We start from the raw sequence: 17885 nt of genomic DNA, 5'->3' as shown, positions 1-17885 counted from the left end.
CTCAAGACTTTTACTATGGAATTGTTGCTGACCATTATCTGGTTCCTTTAAAAGTAATCTCCTTAATGAGGAAAATGGCCAAAGAAAGCAGGTGAGGAACTGAAGAGAAGGGATCCTGAGACAATGAATGCCCCATAGCATTTAAAGAAATACCACAGCTGACCAGCAATGAATTAGCTGAAGATGAAAGGATGGCAAGACGACTGACCATTGCAAGCTTAAATCACTATGTGTTAGAAAAAAAGGAAAAAAAAAAAAAAGGGAAAAAAAAGAAACTTCATAACACATTCCACTGGTTTATACCTGATTTCCCAGGAAGAACTGATAAGAAATGAAAAATGGAAGAAAGACACGATTAGTTTACAGGAAATTCTCTATATGACTCTAGAACACATGCAAACTAACACATTAGACATTCTAAATAAAGTATCTACTTCGGAGATGAGCAGGGTAGGTAGCCATCCGGAGACTGAATATTGGAAAAATATTCAAGGCCTTTGTTTCCTTCCCATTGCTGTTTTTGTGGTCTTTTAAAATCATCTACAAGTATTTAGTAAACTCTCTTAGCCAAATATTGCATATTTCATCTGAAATTGTTCTGGTTGTTGAATCTAGGGGTAGCAGATCTTTCTCTACAATGTGGTATTAATTTTTCTGTGATCTAAAATCCTTCTGCAGATAAATTACCCATTTCTTGCACTTCTTCAGAAGGAACAGTGTGCTCCAATAAATTGACAAGGGAAGATAAAAGCAACTGAATGCACTTTGGTGAAAGATTTTTGAAGTACAACATAATACCATTGGAAAATATCACTATTTTTACGAAAGTAATAGAAAATCAGCTACAGTTTAAACACGGGTATCCAGGCAAAAATATTGGCTTTTAAGGAGCTGTTGTATGTATGTATGCATGTGCGTATGTATGTATGCATGCAGTTAAATTTTAAAAATTCCCATATATTGAAAACAGTTTCAGTAGTTTCAGTGAAAATAAATACAAGCAGCAGGATTTTCCCATATTTTTAGCCTATATGTTCTAGCAAGAAAAAACCCATAAAATTTAGACAAGCTTAAAGTAAGAGAACATACAATTGTCATACAAAATTCCTGTAAATGAACATAGACTAATTCCTTACATAACCATGTCATACGAAGAATCTTGTGTCTGAAAGAACTAAGAAGGTCCTTGGAAGACTTACCCTGTACTTGTTATCCCCAATCTGTTCCACTTGAAATCGTTTTGCACATTTACATTTAGCTACCTGCCTTGTAACCTGCAAAAAAACACAACTGGATGATTACTGCTAATATCACATTTCTAAATATTTATGTAACTGGTAAACTTCAAATTATACAGGAGTGAAAATAAAATTAATTATTAAAGAACATGACCCCAGTAGAACAGAGTGCAATCTAAGAAAGCAGAGAATGTACCTCATCTTCAATTTTGTCAGCATCTGTGAGAGGCTTGTATGCATCCTTGTTTGGATGAAGAGCTGCTACAAATTCATAATAGTCAATATATCCATCACCATCTCTATCAAAAATGTCTGCAACAGCACTCATTTCAAGCCGGCTTGTTGGGAATTCTGTAAGACAAAGACAACAACAAAAGCTAAGTTTTTTGGCTTTTCAACCCCATTACAATGAAAGGCTTTATCACAAATATTAAAACATTTTTAGGCACTAGGTGACAGAGTGCTTATCAAAAAAACCAAGGACATTCAAAAGAGTGTTTTTTCAGAAGGATTCCTTCAATCTGGATCGCCAATGTTACCTAGATATTGGACTAAAATGAGTATCATAGTGTGGCTTCAAGAGACACAGAAGCAAGGGCGCACATTAAACTGTAAGATATATGTATTTTTTAAACATTCTGACCTTCAAAGTGCATAAAATACCACAGATTAGGAAGATAAATTTTTAGTGAGGAAAGGTCAAGCAAGAATTTCACTGCTAATTAAATTTGGAATGCAAGGCCTTCCCACTGCAGAAATATACACTGTTTTGTGAAGTGCTTCTTTAGATCAAGTTCACAGCAGCAGAATATTAACACACACAAAGAGAATTTCAAGACGGTGAACAGCGATTAAGTCATGTGTATTTAGCAGTTATAACAAGTTGATACCAACTGAGTTAAATGAGTAAGCTGTTTAACCTCTTGGTGGTAATCAGGGTTTTTTCATCAACTTCTGTCAATTCATGAAAAACAGCCATGCACACATATAGGGATTATATCACTGCATTTCCTAAAGCAGGGGCAAAATATATACACTACAATACTCTCCTACTGAATAACTCGAACATGAGATGCTAAAAGCAGCCCAATTGTGAATCTTCGCTGCTCAAAGCAAAAGTCTCTACAATCTGAAGATAAAGGATTATTTTAAGTGGTAGGCCCTTATCTGTTATCAGTCAGTTGCTAAAGGGAAACGTTATCACACAGACATGATGTCGAAGGCTTATGTTACCACCGTGTATACCAAAGGAAAAACAATCCATCAGGAAAGCTAGGAAAAGTCCCTTCCTAGTCAGATTGCCTGACATTTTGATACTCATTATACAGTTATAGGAACATGGCCATGGATCATGGAAACACTGGTTTCAGAAATTACATGGTTTCCTTCTATAATTGAAACTACTCCATATAACTTCTTTAATAAAAATCATACAATCATATGAACTGATTTTGAAAGTTATCTATAGGTTTTATAAGGTACATTTTACCATTCTGACTAATCAATGAAATGTAATTGCTGAAGTGGCTAGTATACTGTAGAAATGACAACCCCAGACCAGTAAACCAGTAAACTATTAATTAGCCAATAATATAAATGTAACATTTGTAATTTCATTCACAATCTAAAAGAACTAGAAAAAGTTTCCAGAATCTAGAAATATTTTCAGGTAAAGTAATTATCGTTTAAATTAATCATAATTAATGACTTGAAAAGGGAAATCCGTGACCTTCTAACACCATAAACTGCAAAGGGTACGCTATATAGACAGTAAGACTTCATAAGATGTTTGTTCCAAGTTCAACATTAAGTTAATTTTAAAACTTACTTGAAGAAAGAATTCCATCAATAAATTCCTGCCTTGTAATCTTTCCATCCTGATCTTTATCAATCCTCCTAAAGAAGTCCATCACGCGAGACTTTTTATGGTTCATCCATCGCATATATTTTTTCCTCCAAATATCAAAATCAAAGTTGGCAAATTCTCTCAGCTTAATAAAAAAAGAGAAAGAATTTTTACAGTTGAAATCAATCAATCTAGAAAAATCAATGAGAGATACCATCTCTGTTCTTTTGAATACTTGGTTCTTTGAGGACCTATATAAACATTTTAAACATCTTAACTCTTCTCACATTTAAAATGAGAATGACAGCTTTTAAAGCACGTTAAGGCATGCATATCTATATGCAAGTTAGCTATATCATACAATATATGCAACAAATATGGAAGTTGTTTAGAATATTTACAGTTTAATCCAGGGTAAACAAAATTATGCAAAAATATTTATATTCCTTTTCTGACCTCTTCAAGTCTGTCCAAAGCATCATTAAGTTTTCTTCTTCTTTCCAAGGCCAGAAGCCAGACTTGCTGCCATTTGCTGACTAAAAGGTTTACCCGTGGATTCTTGGTTTCGATTTGTGCCTGGGCTGCTGATGGATATATGCCTGGTGTTGGGGAACGCTTTCCTGTTAAAACATGATACCCAGTTCAAACAAAACAAACATCCACGTGAAGGGTACTTGACCTTCCTAAAACTACTCCTTCCTGCCCCATATAATGAGCCCATACCCTGATATGATTCCATCTAAAGGGATTTATTTTTATTTTTTTTTTTAACAATGCTGGGGAAGGACCACGTGGTGGTTAAAGTAACTTTTGTCTAACCAGAAGCAGCTAGTAGTACCTGCACTAGTGAAGCTGCACAGGTTAAATAAAACCTTTGCAAATCTCTGAGAGCTGCAACACAAACAATGTGACTTCAGAAGCAGGTTCCATGTATGGGTAAGTAGAAAGTACATGTGGGTACTTTCTAGAAGTGGGTAAGTATATCTAATAATACAAAAAGCAATTTCCTCACTTGATGATTCACCTTCCATTCAACTTCACCGAACACACTTTCTAATTGGATCCATATAATTTCATAGCCCCTAAGAGCAAAATTTTGTTTTTACATCTTTATGCAAAAGTTGTTCGCACTTTCGGATAACGGTAAATTTGCAAAGACTCAGCACCTCAACATTCTTGGAAGTTTAACAGCACATGAAATGCTGCATGTTTTAAAAGTAGGTATTCGAGAAGTATAGGACAAAATTTAAAAATACAAGTCTGCTATGAGAAATTTCCTCACAATGAAAAATGAGAGATAATTAGAAAAATCAAAGAGAATTTCACTCTCTTTCACTAGAAGCTAATCAAACCTATTAGATTATTAGTAATCTGTTATCTTTATAGATAAAGCAATGGTGTGTGTGTGACCTGTCCCAAAATACTTCGTTACTTACTTCCTGCTCTCCCCTTATCAAGGACAGGAATATGAGATTGTACTGGAGTGGGTTCAAGTGCCTTTCTTTTATAGGTCTTTGTAACTTTATCCACGTCAGGTTGTTTTCTGGTCATTTCCTCCATGAACGACTGCAATCAGAGAGAGGTGGTTTTAATTAACAATACACAAAAGTGATCACAGGAGTGAAAAACATGTAACTTTGTTGTTTTGCTATTGTATAAGAGTGGCACAGAAAGACCCTTATAATGCCAGCCTCACAAAAAAGACACAGATAAAGGTTTCGTAGGTAAGAAAAATCAGCAGTATAAGACTTTAAGACCACTATGGCCTGGCTGTTAAAAGAAGGCTAAATCTAGAAAACAGTCTGTAAAACTCCTTTATTAAGTGTGTACGGTGAGGTGATGTACAACAGAATTTTGATACTGAGTACTCAGGTGTTCCTTGTTGTCCAGACTGCAGTTCATAGAAGTGGTGTGTAAGCTGGGGTAAGCCTATGAGCACTCACTGCATCAGCAGCTCCCTCTGGCACTTCATAAACATATATTTGAAATCAATGGTAGACAGTGGTAGACATGGTAGACAATCATTGGTAGACAGTGTCAAACTCAAGGGGAGCCTGGGCTGTAGTGACCATGAAATAGTCAAATTTGAGATCCTCAAGGAAGTGAGGAAGGTGCGCAGCAGGCTGACCACCCTGGACTTCGGGAGAGCTGACTTTGGCCTCTTGAAGAATCTGCTTGGTGTGGTGCCATGGGATGAAGCTCTGGAGGGAAGAGGGGTCCAAAAAAGTTGGTTAATATTCAAGGACCACCTCCTCCAAGCTCAGGAGCAATCCATCCCTACAAAGAGGAAGGCAGGCAGAAAAGCCGGGAGGCCTGCATGGATGAACAAGGAGCTCCTGGACATGACCAAAAGGAAAAAGGAGGCCTATAGGGAGTGCAAACAGGGGCCTGCAAGGTATACAGAGGAATCGTTCGAGCAGCCAGGGATCGGGTCAGACAAGCTAAAGCCCAGATAGAACTAAATCTGGCCAGGGACATTAAGACAAACAAAAAAATCCTTCTTTAAGTATGTCAGCGAGAAAAGAAAGACTCGGGAAAATGTGGGCTCTCTCTGGAAGGAAACACAAGAACTGGTTACCCAGGACAGAGACAGAGCTGAGGTACTCAATTACATTTTTGCCTCAGTCTTCACTGGCAAGGACTGCAGCCACACTGCCCGTGATGCGAATGCAAAGATGAGGATTAAGGAAATGGAGAACCACCCGCTGTAGGTGAAGATCAAGTACGAGACCACCTGAGGAATCTGAAGGTGCACAAGTCCGTGGGACCTGATGAGATACATCCACAGGTCTTGATGGAGCTAGCAGATGAGGTTGCTAAGCCACTAGCCATCATATTTGAGAAGTCGTGGCGGCCTGGCGAGGTTCCTGCTGACTGGAAAAAGGGGAAACATAACCCCCATTTTCAAAAAGGGAAACAAGGAAGACCCAGGGAACTACAGGCCAGTCAGTCTCACCTCTGTGCCTGGCAAGATCATGGAGCAGATCCTCCTGGAAACTCTAAGGCACATAGAAAACAAGGAGGTGATTGGTGACAGCCAGCATGGCTTCACCAAGGGCAAGTCATGCCTGACAAATCTGGTGGCCTTCTATGAAGGGGTTACAGCGGCAGTGGACAAGGGAAGACCAACTGATGTCATCTACTTGGATTTGTGCAAAGCGTTTGACACTCTCCCACACGATATCCTGGTCTCTAAATTGAAGAGACATGGATTCGACAAATGGACCACTCAGTGGATAAAGAACTGGCTGGATGGTCGCACTCAAAGAGTTGCGGTCAACGGCTCAATGTCCAAGTGGAGAGCAGTGACAAGTGGCGTTCCTCAGGGGTCAGTACTGGGACCTGTACTGTTCAACATCTTTATCGGTGACATGGACAGTGGGGTCGAGTGCACCCTCAGAAAGTTTGCCAATGATACTAAGCTGTTTGGCGAGGTAGACACGCTGGAGGGGAGGGATGCCATCCAGAGGGACCTGGACAGGCTGCAGAGGTGAGCCCAAGCCAACCTCATGCAGTTCAACAAGGCCAAGTGCAAGGTCCTACATCTGGGTCAGGGCAATCCCAAGCACAAATACAGACTCAGCGGGGAATGGCTGGAGAGCAGCCCTGAGGAGAAGGACCCGGGGGTGCTGATTGACGAGAAGCTCAACATGAGCCAGCAGTGTGCGATCGCAGCCCAGAAGGCCAACCATATCCTGGGCTACATCAGAAGTGTGGCCAGCAGGTCAAAGGAGGTGATTCTGCCCCTCTACTCCACTCTCGTGAGACCCCACCTGGAGTACTGCATCCAGCTCTGGAGTCCCCAACATAAGAAGGACATGGACCTGCTGAAGCGTGTCCAGAGGAGAGCCACAAGGATGATCCAAGGGCTGGAGCACCTCTCCTATGAGGAGAGGCTGAAAGAGTTGGGGCTATTCATCCTGGAGAAGAGAAGGCTCCAGGGAGATCTTATTGCGGACTTCCAGTACCTAAAGGGGGCCTACAGGAAAGCTGAGGAAGGACTTTTTACTAGGGCATGTAGCAACAGGACAAGGGGGAATGGCTTTAAACTAGAAGAGGGCAGGTTCAGGTTGAAAAATTAGGAAGAAGTTTTTCACTTTGAGGGTGGTAAGGCACTGGAACAGGTTGCCCAGAGAGGTTGTTGAGGCCCCATCCCTGGAGGTGTTCAAGGCCAGGCTGGACGTGGCCTTGGGCAACCTGGTCTAGTGGGAGGTGTCCCTGCCTATGGCAGGGGGGTTGGAACTCGATGATCTTCAAGGTCCTTTCCAACCTAAACCATTCTATGATTCTATGAAATCAGTAAAGCCACACTGTAACACTAGTTCTACGACAGCGGCACTATCGTGTATTTAATGTGGGGTTGTTTTGTTTTTTTTTTTTTTTATTATCCTTGTTTCTATGGGGAGTTGTAGGTTTGATTTTAGAACAATGTGGCACTGAATTTTTGTTTGGTTGGTTTTTTACCTTTGTATTGAATAAACTACAAGCACATCGTACACATACAAAACACACAACTGAGATTTTGAAAAGGGATTTGATTATTAGGAGAGAAAATAGCTAAGGAGATTCACAGTTGATTACGAAGCCCAGCTAAAACATGAGCACTATTTGTAGAATGCGTAGGACACTTGTCACTTAACGTGCCTTACCTGATGTTCGGCTATAAGTGCTTTAACATCCTCAATCTCCTGGGGGATAACCTCTTTATCTTTTTCAGTAAGTGTAGTCTCTGCCCACTGCAACCAGGACAGCAAGGCTTCCAGCAATTCCTGGTTAGCAATAAGTCCAGCCAGAGCTCCTGCCAGTCTCTGTTGATGTTGTTTAGCCCATGCTAAGACCTTGATAAAAGAACCAATGCATGAGTATGTGTATGTCCGAAATTCTTTAAAATGTATTTAAAATTGCTCTGCTAACTGTAAACTCAGAACTTCCTCCCAGGCCTATTGATGTTTGATTATCAAAGGTGCTAGATGTAGTGGCTGATCACTAAAGGTGCTAGGTAACTATAATTCCCAGTTCAACACATTTTTCCCACAGATGTTCAGAATTAGGTGCTGTTATATGCAGTAAATAGCACATTTGGGCAACATATAAAGAACTTTATCAAACAATACATTTAAGTCAGTGAATCATGGAGGATTTGGTGTCCATCTTCCTCCTGGACGTTCCTGAAACCATACTTTGCTAACCCAGCATTTTGTTTTTCTTTAAACTTAATATTCACAGAAAATACCACCTTAGCAGTTGAGACTGTGGCACATCCTCCAAGACCTACTTGTAGCCACTTTAATCATTTGGAAATCATCTAGATTAGAAATATGTTGGACTGAAATCCTTCCTAATGCAATCAGAAAATGCTTCAAGTTTGCCCTGTATTTTCTTTCCTCCATAACTTTTAAGTTTCTCCTAGAAACTATTAGTTTTCTTCACATGGGAAGTGTGAGGCAGTATTCTCTTTAATACATACAAACAAAGAAGCTTGACCATCTGCTTTAGTTCTTAAAGTCCTATAAGTTTAAAAAAAAAAACTAGGAAATCACGGCTGGTATTCACATCCATCACTGTGGGTATTTTAAAGGTTTAGGTCTCAACAGCTGGATCATTTCCTCCCAGTGTAACTACCATGTTAGTTGTCAGCTATATTCCAATCAAAGATGGACTGTCGCAATGAAGATGGCTTGACATATACTGACCTCTTCAAACCTGGCTCTGATGATTGTTATCCAGTGCTTAATGGTGGTGATGGAGTCTGGGTGGCAGATAGCTAGGATAGCTTCTCCCATACCTGTTGCTTTATTCAGTTCCGCCTTTTTCTCTTCCAGTTTCTTCATAAATTCCTAAACCAGAGGTAACAATTTCAATTAGATGTTGACAAAATTTGCAAGAGAAATCTGAGTGCATAGTCTGGGATGGTCACAAGCCTCTCAATTGCTCAAAGAGATTCAACTTCCAAGAAACAAGTTTAATTTGTCTGAGAAAAGTTATAAAAGTTTAAAAAGCCTATTCCACATAAAGTGCTAAATGAAGCACTCAAATCTTTACCTCAGCTTGCCACTCCTCAAAAGCCCACCATACTGTAAATACTTGAAAGACACATGTTCTTATTAAAAAAAGAAGGAAAAATCACAGCATTTTAGAAGTGCTGTAAATCAACTAGATGACGGTTAGAATCATCATTGGCAACATTTCAAATGACTTGGTTTGTCTGTCAGTTAGAGTAATTCTTCATAATGAACTATCAAGCTCCTAGCAGAGGCTGGAAATGTCCAACTATAATTACATGTTCAGACAAGATGATAGAGGACTTCAGGAGCAGCTATACTAAACTAACACAAATGTGAAAACTCAGCAGCTGAGGGAGAGACACATCAAGAACAGGGACAGAGACTGCTAATTAACCAGCTGTTTTCAGAGGAGCTGCCATGTGGGAAAAATCTTGTAAAAGCAAAAGGATGTTTACAGCTTTAGACATCCAAGTTCATAGCCATTGATGTTTCTAGGGAGTCTGGCAGAGGAAAGGGTGGCAGGACCAGAATTGGGTCCAGGGGGAAAAACAAAAAAACTGAAGGACTTTTCCCATCCTTTCTACAGTGTGCATTTATTTTTATTTCTTTTTTTAATTATTATTACTACAATGGTTTTACTGATCCTTTTTTGTTACCTTTGTTAACCTTTTTTGTTATGTGTAAATGTTGTGCAAGTCTGTATGTCTTTGTGAACACCCTTAACTGGAACTGCCAACATCTCTCAGTGCCTAGTAGAATTTTTTTGTTATATTTTAATATCTTTAATTGGGCTACAAAATGGAACCGTGTCTCCGACAGTTTAACTCTTCCTTTCTCCATCCACAAAGGGCTATTTTGGATACCAGAAATTAAAGATCAGCCAAGCTACATCCTAGAAAACTCAAAGTCACCTAAACATTGTAAAAACAGTTTCTACAATTCCTCATGACATTATCCTGTGCCTTTACAAAGTAAATATGAAGCTATTATTTCATAAAAGTGTAAAACAAACAATCTCTTCTACACAGTTCTAAAAGCCTGGAACAGGTAAGCTGTATATTTAAAGAGATTCGTTATTAACTGATTTTGACTTAAGCTTAAATTAATGTCAGAGTTTAAGACCCAATCACAATAGCAGTCCTCTCAAAAAAACACATGAGTTCTTACAATATTTCAGTTCAAAAGGGTTTTGGAAAAGTTGAGGTGGGTTGTAGTGAGAGATTATCAAAATAAGCCAGGGCCAGAAGGAAAACAGACAACAACAACATTGCACAACTGTACTAGAATATCTCAAAACCTAAATCTATGACACAGTACATAAGCTTTTCCTCAACTAAGGGTACTAACTGTATTGAACTCTGGGGCAGTGTGGCGATATAGACACACTTACAAGAGAGGGGATAGGATACTTATCATTAACTAATGCAGTGCATTAACCTACTACACCTCTCAGTCCCTACAGAGAATAGCAAGTGACAGAAACCTCTCTGCCTGAGATAGCAGAATTCATTAAATCATGTGCAGTATTCACGAAAAGAAAATTGGTAATGGGCATAAAGATGGACCATTTGCATAAAATATCGTCCTGAAGAAACCTTTCAACATGTAGCTGGATACAAATGCATTAAAACTATTTTAGAAGAATCACAGTGCTAAAAGGAAGACACATTTCATATTTATATTTTACAAAGGCACGTAGTGATATTTATATTTTACAAGGGCACGTAGTGATAGGATGAGGGGTAAAGGCTTCAAACTGGAAGAGGGGAGATTTAGAATATTAGGAAGAAATTTTTCACTATGAGGATGATGAGGCACTGGAACAAGTTGCTCAAAGAAGCTGTGGATGCCCCATCCCTGGAAGTGTTCAAGGCCAGGCTGGATGGGGCTTTGAGCAACCTGCCCACGGCAGGGGGGTTGGAACTGGATAATCTTTAAGGTGCCTTCTAAATCATTCCATGATTCTATGATTATGTAAATAATGTCAGTCATACATTTTTTGATATTAATACTGCAGCATTATAATACAGCCACGGTGTTTAAAACTAATATCATATATTACATTTTCCCTTATTTTCTTTTTTTTTTTCTTCTTGAAAGCTAATGTTACAAGCTTAAGAGGAGAGACCACTCTTTCAAGGAAGATTTTGCTGTATGTGCTCTTGAGTGTTAAAGCAGCAGTGCCACAACCTTTCTTAGCTGGACAAGTACTGTATTTCTATTATTTGGCCTTTAAAAAGAAAATGTGGTTGGGAGAACATCTTCTAAAGCCTACCAAAAAAAATTAAATACAGTATGGTCACATCTAACATGGAGGCCAATTGTGTTGTGCTAACAATTATTCTCCCCAGCTGGAGACGGTTTCTTAGAGACAAACTTTGTTTTGGTTTGAGGTTCCAAGTTATGCTTCAGCTTTGGCAGCACAATTTTGAGCTTTTATACAGAAATATTTCGTTAATTGCAGAGGTAGAAATTTAAGATTTTTTTCCTAATTATTTCAGTGGACTTAAGATTTCATTCAGACAGTTCTCTGTATTCAGAAAAGCAAAAAATTAAATAAAAGGGAACTGATGAAGCACATGGAAAGGCAGCTAAAGCCAAATTTAATTGCATTGGAGACAACAGGTTCCTACTGCCAACATTAGTCAGCATATGCTGATGCATACTTACATTTGCCAGCTAAAGAATAGCACCCAGTTTCCAGGGCTCTAAATTAAATCTGCTCTTCAAAACATTGCAGTCTGAGTACCTTGAAGACTCCTTAGCTAAGAACCATTACCTAGTCATAGCCTGCACGAACTCCTCTGCATAATAATATTCCCAAACTCAATTTAAGCAGGATGCTTTTCCACTCTCCATTTTATAAGTTTTGTTATAACTTTCTTCAAAGCAATGACGAACAAATCCATTACTGTTATGATTTGATCTATAACAGTGTGGGCACTACATTCTTGGTACTATTACTCCTGCACAAGAAGAGTTTCGCATGGGCTTAAATGTGCATGTTTGTAGTCTCCTACTTGAAGAGTGAAAATGACCTCCATGGTCTGTCCTTAGCCATTTTCCCATTTCATTACTGCAAAGTTAGTTTGAAGGCCTATAATCTACTATCTGCAGTACCTATGGCACTGCAGTATTTCAGTACCTAATGCACGTGAAGTATGACAGCACGCTGTTTCACCATGACAGAAGGTTAATGGATAATAACATAATTCTGCTGACATTTACAAATGACCTTGAAAGAAAAATATATGCTGTTTTGCTCAATGGTGGTAAGAGGACACATAGATTTTTGCTACTGTAGCAGTCTTTGTTGTAATTGTCAGGCAGCATACATTCCACAGAAGGGTTTGCATCTGTCTCTAAATGTTTACAGCAACTTTCTAAAGGCCCAGTATTTTTTTAGTAAGCCAAGAGGACGTAAACAACAGCCCAACATCAGTATGGGCACCAAACTGTCAACTCCATTAAATTTATGGCTTCTCTATAGAAACAGTTGCAAAAACAAACACTGGATGCTGGATATGACTATATGGAATAGACTTTGCCTCCTTTCCTTTATTCTACCCTGTAACAGGCCTATCAGAAGGAAGAGGATCCTCTTCATTTTCTTGCTTACCCTGTGCTGTTCTATCAGTGTACGCAAGGCGTCTTCATCATCTGGGAGGACCCCATGGAAACGAAGAGCCTGCTCCGCCTCTGCCAGCCACTCCAAAAGGACATGGACAACTGAGTGGAATTCTTCTGCCTGTTAAAATACAAGAAGTCACGGTCACTCATGAGGGGATCTGACAGACACACTGCAGCTTACACAAGGAGACTGAGCCCCCATTTGGAGTCATTAATCACTCAGCAGTGCTGGCACATTAACTTTCCATTAAAAAGTCAATGATATACCGTACTACATTTTCATAACTGTAAAAATATCTCATGCTTCCCAAAAAATTATAGGAAGCCTAAAAGCATGAACAGGCTTTTAGCCATCTGATTTATAGTGTATTTGCAGCTCAGTTGAGAATGTCATGCCTTTACACTGACAAATTACACAGGAGGTGCTTTCACGGACCAGCTGGAGAGATGAGAACTATATTTTCTGCATAGCCTAAATCACTGGTTAAGCAAAATTAATTGACAGCCCGTTGGTTACCGACCCTTTCATGCCTGGAGAAAAGACAGGTCCACCTTTAGGCACAGCCATATTCAAACACAATTAGTGTTTGGGGTAGCTCAGGATTGTGCCTGCTGAGAGACTGGAGAGCTGGACAAACACAGTACCCTGGGAAAAGCAGGGCAGGAATTTTGTACACAGTGGATACATCGCTACTGCAGAAGCCTCATCCTAGCATCAACCCAAGCTAGTGCATCTTCACAGAGCTGTACATACTATTTGTTTGGGATCGGTACCAGTCAATACTGACACACATACACTGTTCACTCACACTGTGCACTCAGCACAACTCCGTTTTTTCTGCAATGCACTTCACCATGCACTGTTGTTGTGCCAATGTAAACAAGTTTTCAGTACACAAATTTACTTCTTTCCAATAAGGCACGAGGGGAATAAATATGACTGCAATCTCCAGCTTCCTGTGAAGGGAGCATAGTTCTTAATCACCCTTCACGCTTGACTGTAAATTCAGTGATTTCCTTAGATGGTAAAGTTTTTGAAACATTTGCTTTGCATTTGTGGTATAGACTAATAATAAGAGCAATAATAAATGCTAAGGGGCATTATTTATGTGCTGGGGATGGAGACAAGGTAAGCAATGCATGAGCAAGAAAATTAGCATTTTAAAATTAAATCAAATGAAATTGAATGACATGAAGTAAAAATGAAATTGATTTTTTGTCAACTAGACTGTAAGATATTTTCTCTGCTTCTCATAGAGTACACGTAGCACCATTAGTACTCCTCTACCTGCCGAAGAGCCTGTTCCAGTCGTGTTTGCTTGGATACTGACAGGGCACAAACTGTCTCCCAGCGAGTGCTTAGCTCCTGCATTTGGACTTTCACCCAGGAAGAGTCATCACGACTGCCTTCTATCAGCTCTCTGGCAGAGCGCTTCAGAGCCTGGACACTGCTTGTTCTTTTTCCCAGCTCCTTCTGGAAGACCTAGGTACCACCAAACACATTTGGTATGTTTAATTCATTAAGGCATAATTATGTAAAGAGAAACAACCTACTGGTTATAAGAAGAAATCGAAATACGGATTTAGTTAAATCAATAATAACTCCAAAGTGACTCAAAATGCACAAGTTCTGCTCATTAGATTCCATATGAAGATATATTTACACTCTATCCTATCCTAATAAAACTGGAATGTAGTAGGAAAATGTCAGGCAGATCCTGAGAACCCATCCTGATGCAATGCATGGGAAATCTAGCCTCCTTACCATGCTGGCTTTACACTCTTCATCAAAGCAATTGATCTGACACACTTGATTAATGTGCAAGATTGCCACAGCAGGAAAAGATCAGATAAAATGACAACAAATAAGGAGAAGGTTTAAAATCATAAAAATGGAACTAAAACCCCATCTGGGGGGTTGACTATAAGGCTGTAGATCTCACCACATATCCATATATTTGCATGAGAGTATGTTCACATTTGCAGACGGAACAAGCTCCAGTTACATAAAGGAAGAAAATACAATTACAGTATACTGTGCCACTGACTATGACCTAGTTGTGACATACAATGGGATTTCAGAAGCAATTCCAGCATATTTCAGGCTAATTTTTATAGACAACACATGTTTCCAAATACTTATTTTTAATGAGGGACAAAGTCTCCTCCTCAGTGAACAGTCTTTGGGTACTGGAAGTCACTGGCAGATGAACAGAGGGACTTTCACCTTGTAATCCTCTCAGGCTCCAGAGCTCTGACTGTGCGTACCCTTTGCAATACCAGTAACTTCAACAGCTGTTTCTTCCGACATACTGAGCTGCAAAACTGGGATTCAGAGGCACAGTCCTACATCTCCTACTTTCCCCCATCTCCAAAAACACTTCAGTAACAAAATACTGTAGCTTGCCAATGTAGGCTTCCTAGGCTGTAATCTACTTGTATACTTCTGTGCACAACTTAAGCATTTAAATTACTTTTCTCCATGAATATACAGCAGCCCTGCAGGTTTGAAATGCTGCTGTAGTCATGATGAGTGCACTGGACATTTGGTTAGCAGATGTACTAAATAAAAAGCCCTGTCTCCCCAAAGATTTCCAGTAAAAGAATTTTTGCCACCTCTTGCCCACACACACATGTTCATAAGTGCACGCTTGTGATTTTTGACAATATTCATAAATACACAGGATAGCAGCAATAAACAGAATCTCTCAGTGCTAACTGGTGTCAATGAGTCACTAACAGTTGTCTTCTTCCACATATGTTTTATAGCATTTGCCATTGATGATGACATGTTTGTGTTATAAAACTACTCCATGTTTCTAAACATTACAGAACAGCCAAGTAAATATAGCATTAAAACGCTAGACTTATAAGCAATCTAGTAATTGAAAAAGAGTATTTTTAGAATTACCTTGTGATTGTCAATCAGGTTCATCACTAAATCAATGTCTCCGTGTACTGGCTGATCTTCTGCTAGCTGAGGTTCAATTTTGTATAACCAGTCAATGAGAGCTTGCAGAGCATCAGTAAATTGTCCCGAAAACAACAGGGCTTCCTCCAGTTTATTTTGTCTAGGGAAAAAAAAAAAAAAAAACACAACCAAACACACACACACAAAATAAGTCATTCATAAACTTCATGAAAACATTTTCAGCATAAAATCATAACTAAGGCCTTCAAACCAGTGTTTCCCTTTTCAAATTGTGGGACTATTTGTGTCCCTTGCCCTTCCCACCAGCCTCTCTCATACCATCAAGAACGTACGCATTTCTAGTATTTTACTGTTTTGGCACTCTTAATTATCAAACAAGCTAGCCACTCTGGTTTTACTTTTACACAACAGATGGCAAAAGAATTCTCCTAAGTCTTTTTCTTATCTGCTGAATAATTAGATCAGTTTTCATTTACCTTTCCACTGATTTTCCACAAATTGTATCCCACTTATCCCTTAATTCACTCAGCATATCATCAAGTTTCAAATTGTCATCAGCCAAGGTGGTTTTCTCTTTCAAGGAGCGTCCAGTCCTATTTGTGGTATCATACACAGAATGTTTGGCACCAAGAGATTTCTGGAATTCCTGCACATATGGAATAAAAAGAATACACCCATATAGCATTAACTGCTTACAGGCCACATTTAATTAATCTTTGACATATTTGCGATGGAAATTGTAAATTTTATTGCAAGAAAATTTTAAACTTGCTTCAAAATTTCTAGTCTGCTAAAGCCACAGTGCACCTGAAATTATATGGGGCTTGACACTAGCAGAGTCCCTGCCTTTTGTTCCTCTCTGGGAATGTAGCTCCACGCCTACTGTGAACCACTTCTGGAAAATCCCTCCTTCAGTGAGAGCACAGATTCCTGTCCTACCATAATATTCCTAAATTTCAGCAAGGGGCTGCCTGGTAGTCAGAAGAATGTGAAAGAACTGCTAGTTTGGAAGCCATAAAGCCACAAACTGCTAGTTTGGAAGCTTCACACTACATTTCTACATACAAAGATTTCAAGCCAGTGTACAGCACCCCAAGGGCTACAAAGGTCATTCTGTTTTACCTCAGCATAGTCAAGCTGGGAAACCTCCAACCACAGGAATTTAACCCTCCTACGACTGAAGCATGCTATATTCGGGAAGAATTGTATGCCTAAAGTACACAGGTCCAGGCACAAGAAGCAGCTAGGTGACATCCCAATAACTCAATTTGGGCTGGAAGCCACGATCACAAGCAGGTTTCTGTGATCCAGGGACTGCAGAAGATGACAGTGACACAGCAGTTGCATCTGCTTGCCAGCTCTGACAGCTCCTTCTGTCCAGAGCCCCTGGAAGCTGTACACAGGCACAGAGGAGCACATAGAAACACAACTCATCTGATACTGCAGAGGAGTTAACCAACTGACAGAGTAAATAATTAAATAAAGCAACACTGCCAAAAGACAAAACCAGCACTACGCAGCAGCTTTTAAATGGTAGGAATGCTTCAAGTGTTTTATTTCACACCTTCATGAACAGCTAGCAGGAAATCAGTTTAAAAAAAATAAAAATCACAAGTTTGCTTTAGGAAACTCATATATACAGAATCAGATAAATATTCTTTTTTTTTTTTTTTTCCCACAAAAAAATACTAGGCCAAAAGAGCTTTTGCTCAGTGTTCGCTGAAACAGATTTTCATCTGGTTCTCAGAGCAGCGTTCAATATCATCACATCCAGCAAGGAAATGATTACCATTTACAACTTATAGTAATTCCTCCAGGCGTGTAAAGATTGCAAAGATTCCTCATGGCCACTGCCCACATGTGTATGCTTGCTCCTGCTCACCTCCAACTGGCAAGCTGTTCCCAGCTGGCCTGCACCAACGTGTGCCACAACTCTTCCACCAACTTTCCCATGTGTCCACATAGTCATCTGCTCTTTTTAGATGTGAATGTGTGTCAGGAAACGCTCAGGTGGAATGGAGGTGTCTTGAGCAGGAGGTAGGCATTGGGTTACGCCATGCCATGCGGACAGTATGACAACTTTACCTGGGGTGATTCAAGGTTGCTTTTTTAAAACTTGCTTGGCATTTTGCACTGTACTGTCCTTACTTTAGGGTTACTTCAGAATCCAGAGGGAACTGAGGATTAAAATTTATCAGGGGGAAAAAATAAGGCAGCATTTGTTTCGGAATTCA

At 39.5% G+C, this 17885-nt stretch overlaps 1 protein-coding gene across 2 annotated transcripts in view; it reads right to left on the bottom strand.

Moving 5' to 3' along the window:
- The window catches only part of DST (dystonin), a 313178-nt gene that overhangs the window by 13028 nt on the left and 282265 nt on the right, over window positions 1-17885 (bottom strand). For both annotated transcript variants that reach the window (XM_082481488.1, XM_082481487.1), the window contains 12 exons: window positions 16128-16297; window positions 15631-15790; window positions 14008-14202; window positions 12709-12837; window positions 8778-8921; window positions 7734-7922; window positions 4521-4650; window positions 3541-3704; window positions 3067-3229; window positions 1435-1589; window positions 1200-1274; window positions 304-321 (listed from right to left, as the gene is read on the bottom strand). In XM_082481488.1, the coding sequence (XP_082337614.1) occupies window positions 304-321; window positions 1200-1274; window positions 1435-1589; window positions 3067-3229; window positions 3541-3704; window positions 4521-4650; window positions 7734-7922; window positions 8778-8921; window positions 12709-12837; window positions 14008-14202; window positions 15631-15790; window positions 16128-16297 (1692 nt within the window). The remainder of the gene's footprint in view (window positions 1-303; window positions 322-1199; window positions 1275-1434; window positions 1590-3066; window positions 3230-3540; window positions 3705-4520; window positions 4651-7733; window positions 7923-8777; window positions 8922-12708; window positions 12838-14007; window positions 14203-15630; window positions 15791-16127; window positions 16298-17885) is intronic.

The sequence above is a fragment of the Vanellus vanellus genome (genome assembly GCF_965231255.1).
Source record: "Vanellus vanellus genome assembly, chromosome: 3".
NCBI lineage: Eukaryota > Metazoa > Chordata > Aves > Charadriiformes > Charadriidae > Vanellus > Vanellus vanellus.
Note: the sequence above shows the minus strand (reverse complement) of the source record. Positions and strands in the feature narration are given on the sequence as shown.